The 10357-nt window shown below is 16.6% G+C and overlaps 1 protein-coding gene and 1 long non-coding RNA gene across 5 annotated transcripts; one reads left to right on the forward strand and one right to left on the reverse strand.

The window, feature by feature from the left end:
• Positions 1–453: 453 nt before the first annotated feature.
• LOC133665745 (uncharacterized) lies at positions 454–3450 on the reverse strand. Its single transcript, XR_009828990.1, has 2 exons — positions 1985–3450; positions 454–888 (listed from the first exon to the last, which is right to left on the reverse strand). It is a non-coding gene; the product is annotated as an uncharacterized LOC133665745 (long non-coding RNA).
• Positions 3451–5722: 2272 nt separating this feature from the next.
• On the forward strand, positions 5723–10095 carry LOC107992902 (uncharacterized). 4 transcript variants are annotated; one of them, XM_017049018.3, is made up of 10 exons: positions 5957–6315; positions 6394–6584; positions 6764–7347; positions 7413–7741; positions 7808–7992; positions 8067–8311; positions 8417–8610; positions 8690–8917; positions 9024–9274; positions 9373–10095. In XM_017049018.3, exons 1-10 carry the CDS (start codon positions 6257–6259, stop codon positions 9504–9506), a joined length of 2400 nt encoding a protein of 799 aa, XP_016904507.1. In that variant the 5' UTR covers positions 5957–6256; the 3' UTR covers positions 9507–10095. The 4 variants fall into 4 exon arrangements, with proteins under 4 accessions (XP_061928047.1, XP_016904508.1, XP_016904507.1 ...); XM_028664379.2 differs by having other exon boundaries at positions 9024–9129; XM_062072063.1 differs by lacking the exons at positions 5957–6315; positions 6394–6584; positions 6764–7347 and adding an exon at positions 5723–5946.
• The last annotated feature ends 262 nt before the right edge of the window (positions 10096–10357 follow it).

Here is a 10357-nt window from a genome sequence, read left to right on the forward strand (position 1 = left end):
GCTTTAATACCAAAATGAATATATTCTTTTAATAATATATTAATTATAAAATATAATGTCATACTAAAAATATTTTAAATATCCTTTAGTAAGAAAAATTAAAAATATTATTTTAAATATATATATATATATATTAATATAATATATATAAATTTATATATTATTATAAAAAAAAAATTTGTATGTTATTACTATCATTAATATTAAAAGAATTTGTTCTATATAACCAAAGATTTTAAAATTTCCTAAGGAATTTTTTAAATTTAATTTTATGAAAATTTATATTCTTTTTCTCAATAATAAAGATTTAACAAATTTAACAATTTGAATTTATTTAGATTATACTTTTTTGCTTTTTTTATATATGTTTGGTATATTGATATATGCCAATGAAAAAAAAAACAATAAACAACGTGATATTCCCTTATTTTATAAAACAAACAAACATCATCATGTTTGCAAATAAGATATTTTTATTTATAGTTATGTATAGTTTTCGTGCATTGGACTATGCATTTTTCTTTCAATCATTATAAAATAGAATTGATGCATTGTATAAAAAAATATATTATTAATGATTACAAATATTTTTTTATATATATTTTTTCATAAGATATTTATCATTATTAATAATATAATTATAATTATATTATAATAAAAAAATATAATATATTATAATAAGTTAATAATAATAATAATAATAATATAGATTACCCTCTATGCATTTATGCATGAGTGATATACAGATCAATATAAAAAAAAATTATATATTTAACAAAAGCATCCGTATAAATATTTACAAATGTTTTTATAAAATAAGTAAATGAATATATGTTTCAAGATATATATAAGAGTTAATCATCATACAGCAATTCTTGATAAGAATATCTGAAAGAAAGCAATAAACATTAGATAGTTTTTTTAATATAGCCAATATTTTATTATTTTAGATTAATAATAAAAAAGCATAAAAAAAGTTTTTTGATTTTTTATTTTCACAAATTTGTGAAACAAAAAAATCAAAATTCTCAAATTTTTATGTACGATCATGTATAATTCAATTTTCATTTCATATTCTTTTATTTCATTTTATTTTTTCAATAATTGTTTTTTTCTTGATTTTAATATTGAAATTAATTTTTTTTATTAATAAAATTTATTGATTTTTTATTTATTGATAAAATTTTTAATAATAACATATGTATATTAACAATAATAATGTTATAATAAATATTTTTGGTTATAGTCATCATTTTTATTGAATAAACTAAAACAAAAGATTATTAAACTGTGTGATATAAAATAATATTATTATCGGTGGAAAGCAAAGAAAAACAAACAAAAAAGTATATTTAAAAGGAATCAAAGATATTGTCGATTTTTGAGAAATTTATTATGTGGAAAAGAAAAAGATGATATTTATAAAAAAAGAAAAAGAAGATGAAATAGAAATGTTTTAGAGAAGATTTAAAAGAATTATAATTACTAAAAATTACAAATAATATATATTATTATTTATATTTATTTATATAATATTTATATAATAATATAAATAGTAAAACTATTAAATTCAACTAATAAGATTTCCTTTTTCAGAAATAGAAATTTTATTGAAATCAATAGAATTATTCTAAGGAATTGAATTCATCAATAGAAAATGATGAATATAAAAATTAAAGATCTTTAATTTTATATATAATAATTAATAAATTAATATATATTACATATTAAAAAAAAATAATATATAAATTAAAGATTCTTATAAAGATCTTATAAGATATTATAATCAAACAATTAAATATATATTGATTTTCTTTATTATATTATTATATCATCTATAATATCTTAATATTAAAAAGAATAATTTGCTAAAGACATTAATGTTTATAAAATTTATTAAAATATTATTGGAAACAATTAAATAATTAAAAACTATAAAAAATGATTTAAAGTGAAAAATGATTTAAATGAAATTTGTACTTACATTTCAATTTTTTTATTTGCAGCAAAATGAATTTTTCTTTTAAATAAATTTAAAAATAAATAAAAAAAAAAAGGCACAAATACAAAAGCCAAAATTGCTCATTCATTAAATTATTGGTATAACTACCAAATAATATACCAAATCATACCAAATAATAACAAATGCAAATAATAATGCAAATTTTAATTCTTCTTTAATATAATCTTAAATTCATCTTAAAAATTCATTTATTAATGATATCTATTTTATTTAGATAACATTTTTAATACATTTTCAATGTTGGAGGTTTTAATTTAAATTTTTGCTTGAAAAAAGCAATTCGAGATAATATATGATCCTACGCAACAATTTGGATTACATAAATAGCTTCTTTTATATAAAATAATAATTATAAAAGCAATATATGATATGAATCATTTTTTATATTCTTATATATAATTATATTTATTATTATATTATAAATTTGATTGATAATTTTTGAAAAGAAATATTTAAATATTATATGAATTATATAATATAATATAATATTAAACAGTTTTAAAAATAATATGGAACAATCTAAGAAAGTGCAATTATTGGATTAATTAAAAGAAAGAAATAATTTTGAAAAAAAATATAAAAATTTAAAAATTAGCATTAATAAATAATGAAAATATTTTCCTATATTTGAAAATATTTGTGTTTTTGACAATTATGAAATTAAAAAAAAATTAAAATTATATATTTCATATTGTTTTTGATTAAAATTTAAAAATTTATATTTCTCATTTTAGATTATAAAAAATTTAATATTTATTTATCAATATAAATTATTAATATTTTCAATTTGAAAAAACATTTTTTTTATTTTTATACTGTAAAATCTAAAAATAACTTTTAATTTTGTTTTTGATTGAAACTATATAATATCAAACTATATAATCAACACACAACAGAACTTTCCTAGCAGCAAGAAATTACAAAAGATAGTTTCAATTTGTTTCAAGAACATAAACATGTTTTTATCTTTGTATCAATTCAAATCACAAATAAATATATAATATTTAGTTTTTTCAATTAAACTCATTTTGAGTACCAAAAAATTTTAATTTTTTTATGTTTTCTAATAATTTTTGATAAATAAAATCCAAAAATATTAATTTTAAATTTAAAAATCCACTAATTCAAAAATTATTTGTACATAAAATTAGTGATTTTGAGATTCATTTGGCAGGTTACTAGGATGCCATATTAGTTTATCTAATGAACAGAGTTACTATTTGCATATAAATGATGATTATATAAACACGATAAATCAAATTCAACTATATAAATTTATTTATTTATTTATTTATATCATTATTAATAGAGATAATTAAAACAATTTATACTATTGAATAAATAATATTTTTAAATTACTAAATTTATCATATAATATAGATAGGTAGATTTCTTCTCCGGGATACAATGATTATTTCAATGTTATTTTTTTCATACAATACAATATAATCATATTGAATTGTTATATCTAATCTAAATTAATTATTATATATATATATATAATTTATTTATATATATATGTATATATATATATATATATATATGTAATATATATGTATATATATATATATATATATATATATATATATGTGTAATCCATATCATGATTATTATATCATTATATATATTTTACTAATAAATCAGAAAAACACATATATTATAATCTATATCTGTATAGTCAATTTTGATTTATCGCATCTAAATTTTCATCATTCTCATGTAAAAACAATTTTTTTATAGAATTAAATTATATATATTATTTATGGAATTAAATTATATAATTATAATAATTAATTATAAATTATTTAAGTAACTTGTCAAATATGCTTAAAATCATTAATTTTGTATACGAATAATTTATTAACTAATGGATTTTTAAACTTAAAATTAATATTTTTGAATTTTATTCATCAAAAGATTAGAAGATACAAAAAAAAAATTAGCAATTTTTGCTCTAAAATTAAAATTAATTTTTTTTCTTAAGATTAATCTAAAAAAATCTAAAGAAAGATGATTTGAAATTGATTTGAAATTTTTATTTTAACACTCTCTATTAAGATTTAAGTTATGATCGATTTTATTTGAAATAATTAATAATCAAATTTTATTTTTTGCATAATAATACAATAAAATTAAGGTTAATTATATTATTTAAGAAAATCGAATTGAGAAAAAACGAAATTGGCTGCAATTATTATTTATAATAATATTAAAATTGAAATTAAAATATGTAAATTTATTTTATTTTATATTTTATTTTTAAAATTTTTTAATCCAATTCAATTTTATTGGTACAACTAAAAAATATAAATAAAAATAATTAAAAACATAATTATAGATAAAAGAATCTTTGAAAAGAACAATATATGTTAATGCTAAGGTTTCGATCACATACCTATACAAAATTAGACATATCTATATTTATAAATGTAAAGTCAAATTGAAACAAAGCAACGGAGAAAATGTAACTATAATTCAATTTATAATTAAAATATAATTTAAAATGGTGCATCAGACATGTTACAAGCAATTATTCATGACTAATAAAACATTCTCTGAAAAATATATTTAATTGGTTGATTTTTATGGATCCAATACATTTATAGACATTAGAATTTCCGGATATTGAAAAAAATATTTTTCTCCTTCTAGTAAATATTCTATTTCTCTTCGAGAAATTTTCGATGCTTGATTTTAATTTGGTAACTGTATTACATTATATGACATTATAAATCATGATGATAGTATTGCTTCTATTAAAAAAACAAATTCCTTAGGGAAATTGAGTCATTTTTAGTAATAAGATGGATAGCATATTGCGCTTATCTGGTAGCTGTGCGTAATGCTCTTCTGTCTAACAATGGAAATAAAATAATCATATATTCTCCTCTTGCGAAAATTTGCCGGAAGAGAATTGATTACAGTGATTGAAAAAAATATTGTCATCAAACAAGTTCGAATTAAATATTAGATAAATATATATATTTCAAATATCGTTGAAGGATTGTTTATCCTATCCTTGTACTCGCCAGATTTCTTATTAAGTATAAACAGTATAAAATTACATATTTTTGAATAATCTTTGAATAATTATTAATAATGGATATTGCAACATATTGTATGAAGAATTTCAAAAAATAAAAAAAGCATTATATAATAATATTCTCCTGAATTTACATTTATTTTAAATTTTAATTTATTAAAAATATAAAATTATGTTGAAGATAATACCTCATTTTTGAAACTTGCATAAAAAATAAATACATCAAAATTATTTTATTTTTTGCAATTATTATATTTTAATAATTATAAATATATTTTTTTTCTCTAAAATAAAAAAATAATTAAAAATTAATTATTATTAACACTTCAATTAAAATTTAATTTTTTCTAAATTATAGTTTCTGAGATATATAAACATTTTAATAAATAGTTATTTAGAATTATAAGAATAATGATTATATGATGATTAATGATAAGAATAAATGAAAAATTAACAAATAATAAAATAAAATATAATATATATTTCAAATTTTCATTAATGATTAAATTGCATTTTGTAAATAATTATACATTGCTTTAAAAATAAAAACTTCAATCATTATTTTATAGATCATATTTTATTTTTTCATCACAATTATTTGAGACTTGTTTATAAGTAATATATGATCTAAGATTTAGTGCATTTTTGGTATAAGCGTTGGTAAAAGTTTTTACATTTTTAGTGGGAATTTGTTATTTGAATTAACAATATTAATATATCAATCAAAGTTTATATTAAATTTGATGATTCTAAAACTTGCATTAAAAATTTCGAAAATTTAGCAAACATAAATTTGGTCATAGAAACTCAGATGTCACATTCTTATTTAGAGAAAAAAAAAATTTACTGGAGAAGATATGATTGCTACGCTGCAGGACGCGTATGTAAGATATGTTTTCATGCAATACCAAATATCATTTTGTTATATGACATTATAATTGTGTGTATCATAATATCACATTCAATGACAAAAATTATAAGATTAATAATAAAAATTATAATTTATGATCATGTTAAAATATATTTTATTATATATATCTTGATTCATGATATAATAATCGCGTCTCTAGTTAGTTTTTTTTCCTTCTATTACTCAAATGAGAATATAACATCAGATTTTAAAAATTTAGATTCTCATGTAGCAAAGCTGGACTTTGGTTTAAGAGTGTTGTTTTAATTATAAAATATAAATGATGGATAATTTTATTTTGCGAAATTTAAAAAAAGATTTTGGCACATATTTTCAACAGTTTGTATTTTTAAGTTTATTATTTTAATTATTTATATTATATATATTTAAATGCATTTAATTCTTTTTTTAAATTAGGTATTGTTTACATCATAAAATGTTAATTAAAAAAAATAAATGCAGTGCTTGTATAGTGTCTAACGTTTGTGATCTAAAAAAATGTATAGTTGCTGTTAATCGTCTTAAATTCAATATTAATAGAAATCTGAAGAAATTACAGACTGATGCATTATTTATAAATTCTTTAAATCCTATTTATTACATACCAAGTATAATATTTTCAAATCTTTCTTCATATGTTTATAATATATTTATAATATTATAAAATAAATTTTTATATTTTTATTATTTATATAAAAAAAATATATTATTTATATCAAAAAATATATTAAAATATGTGTAAATTCATTATAATTATAAATTTTAAAATATGAAATTATTATTTTAGAATTAGATGAACAATATAAGATTCAAGAAAAAATAAATAGAAATGATAAACAAGATAAACAATATAAGATAAAAAAGGAGAAAAACTTCCATAAAGAAATAACGTATCACAATATTTTTCTTAATAATTTAAACTTAAATATTTTTTTATGTAATACATCTCAAATATTACCACATTATACTAATTACAAAAGTTCAATTTGTATTCTTAACATAGATAAAAAAGGACATGAAATATATGATTTTATTACAAAAGGAAGTAGAAAAAATACTATTGCCATTAATTATGAAGATTATTTTTTACTTATAGAAAAATTTCAGAATAGACATAAAAAATTTAATTACTATAGTGTTTTAAAGCATTTAATTTGTAAACAAAAGTATAATGAAAAAACAAAATGCATATATGAGGTTAATAAAAAACAATTGAAAAATTTTTTTGATCTTATATTTGCTAAAGTAGTTCCTAAAAAATTATTTGGAAGCATAAAAAATTTAAAAAAAATAAAGAGAGCTACATTTCAATTATTAGATACACCTTGTTTTAAATATTTTAATCTAAAACCTATCATTGAAAAATTAGATGTATGTAATTTTTTTTAATATAATTAAGTTATATAATAAGATAAAAATATATTTATATATTTTAGATTAACATTACATGGTTACAAAATGTTACAAATGTAAAAACAAAATGGCTTGTTATAGCACAATTTGTAAAATGGTTTTTTACTGAATTTCTTTTCAATATATTATATATTTACTTTCATATAACAAAAGTTTCTGGAAATACTAATGAAAGATTATATATTACACGTTTTATTTGGAATAATATCCAAAAAAAATTCATTAAAGAAGGAATACATTCAAATACATTACAACCAAATATTAAACGTAATACATGGAATCCATCAATAGGCATATATAAATTATTTTGTAAATATTCTGATGTGCGACCTATATTCAAACTTAAAAAGAAGTAAGTTATTTTATATTCTAAAAAGGAATTAATAAAAAAGTTATTTTTTAATTTTTTATATATTAGATCTCATGATGCTGATTATTTATTTATAATATTTAAATTTTTGAAACAATTGTATGCTACAAATTATGAAGTTATTAATTTTCCAAAAAAATGGAAATCAATTGTTCAAAAACTTAATTCAAAAATAAAAAAATTATATTTTGTATGTTGTGATGTAATAAATGCTTTTGGTTCTATCATACAGGGTATAAGTATTTTCAATTTTTAATAATATATTTATACATATATATTAAAATTTTAATTTTAAATTTTCATTTAGTCGAATTATATAATATTATACAATCACTTTGTAAGGATCTTCCAGAAAATTTAATACTTAAATATTATACAATTAAATCTGAGATATCAAAAAAAGATAATACATATCACAAATATTTTTCTGATTTGCAATTACCTTTCCCATCTGATCAATTTTATGCAAATTTAGTTGATAATCAATGGTATCAATTAATAAACAAAAGCTGGTTATTAGAAAGTATTTCAAAATATATCTTTTATCAAAGGGTAAGAAATAAAATGAAAATAAAAAAATTATTTTATGAATTTTATAAATATTGTTTAAAATTAGTGAAACATAAAATTGATAAAACATAATATTTCAATTTATAGATAAAAATAAATGAAAATATTCATATCATAGGAAAAGGAATTGTTCAAGGTTCAATGTTATCACCTATTTTGTCAGATATATATTATAATTATATATTAAATAAAGAAATGTCAACATATTTAAAAACAGGAGAAATTATAAAATATATGGATGATATTTTATATATAACTGAAAATAAAACTCTTGCAGAACAGTAAGATAAATAATATGTAATTTTGTTATTAAATTCATAATATATTGTATTTTATTAATCATTCTGTATTATGAAATAGATTTTTAGAATTAACAAAAAAAGGAATTCCTCAATATAATTGTTATTTTAAACAATCTAAAACTCAAAGTAATTTAATTTCTGACAGAAATAAAATTGTTAAAAAAAATATTATTTATATTGGTTATAAAATTAATTGTAACACATTAGAAATAGGACTTAAACGTTCAGATACAGCATTGTGTCATTCAATATCATTTTTAAAACCAAGTAAATCATCTCTTCTGAAGTAAGTAATTGTATAATACATACATATACTATTATAAAAAAAATATTATTACACCCATTTTTTATTTTATTTTATATAAATTTTAATTATAAATAATTTTTTTTAGACATCTCTCAATGCGATTAAGTAATGTAGCAACTTTTAGATTATCAAAAGTTATGTTAGACCATACAATTAATTCTAAAAGGACTATAATGAGAATATTAAAAGAAGTATGTGTATTACAAGCAAATCGTGCTTGTATTTTAATAAAAGATCTCTTTGATAACATGCACAATCATATTCAAAATATACTTAAAATTATTAAAAGTACCAATGAAAAAATTACAAGATATATTATAAGAATGTTTTTGATATGTATGATATCTTAATTTTTATATAATTCTAATGTATATAAATTATTGATTTATATATGTTAATATAAAATATAATTATAATATAAATATTTATTTCAGCACAACAAAAAACAAATAAATTAAAAATCTACAAGTGGAACAACCAAATTCTACATATATTATGGACATCTTATAAAAAAGTTTTTATGAAAGACAACATTTTACGACAATATTTTATCACATTTTTTTCATAACAAATTAAATAAATAATATAAACATAATTTTTATAATTTATATCTATTTTTATATATTTTTTTAAATATTATATTAATCTTTAAACTAGAAAATACTTATTTTCACATTTATCTGAAAATTTACTTTCATATACTTTCATATTATTAATACTTACTTGAAATTTTTCTATTATTAAAAAATTTTTTTTAATAATTAATTTTAATTTAAATTCATAATTTTTTCTAAATCAATCATTATTTTTTCTAAATAATTTAACATAAGAAATTGAAAGAAATTGTTAATATTGCAAAATATTAATATTTATAAAAAATATTTTATAAAATGGAAAGTGAGATGTTGAAGATTGAAAATTTTATAATTTTAAATAAGTAAAAGTTATTTAGTAATCATATGATACGTTGTAATCAAAAAAATTAACAAAAATTTAATACAATTATATGATATACAATATAATTTTAAACTTCTATTCATTCCTTATTATATTATAGGTTGTTGATTATGATTTTTAAAATTTGTGATATAATGCTTACTGTCATTAAAATATATAAAAGTGTATAAAAGATGACAATTAAAAAATTTAAAAATAAATTTTTATTATTTAAATTTAATTTTGTATGTAATCTGAGTGTTTGAATCTAGATAATGAAGTGTTAGTATTATTTCTAAAAAATGACAAATATTTTCAGCATGTCAATCTTTGTAATTATAAATTTAACATCTGTTGAATAAATTTATTTTATAATTAAATATTTGTTTCTTTAATTGCATTATATTGCATTCACAATTAAAAAATGAAATGAAAATTGAATATATTTGTACAGCTATAATATATAAAAAATATCAGAAATAT

The sequence above is a fragment of the Apis cerana genome, linkage group LG2 (assembly GCF_029169275.1).
Source record: "Apis cerana isolate GH-2021 linkage group LG2, AcerK_1.0, whole genome shotgun sequence".
Lineage (NCBI taxonomy): Eukaryota > Metazoa > Arthropoda > Insecta > Hymenoptera > Apidae > Apis > Apis cerana.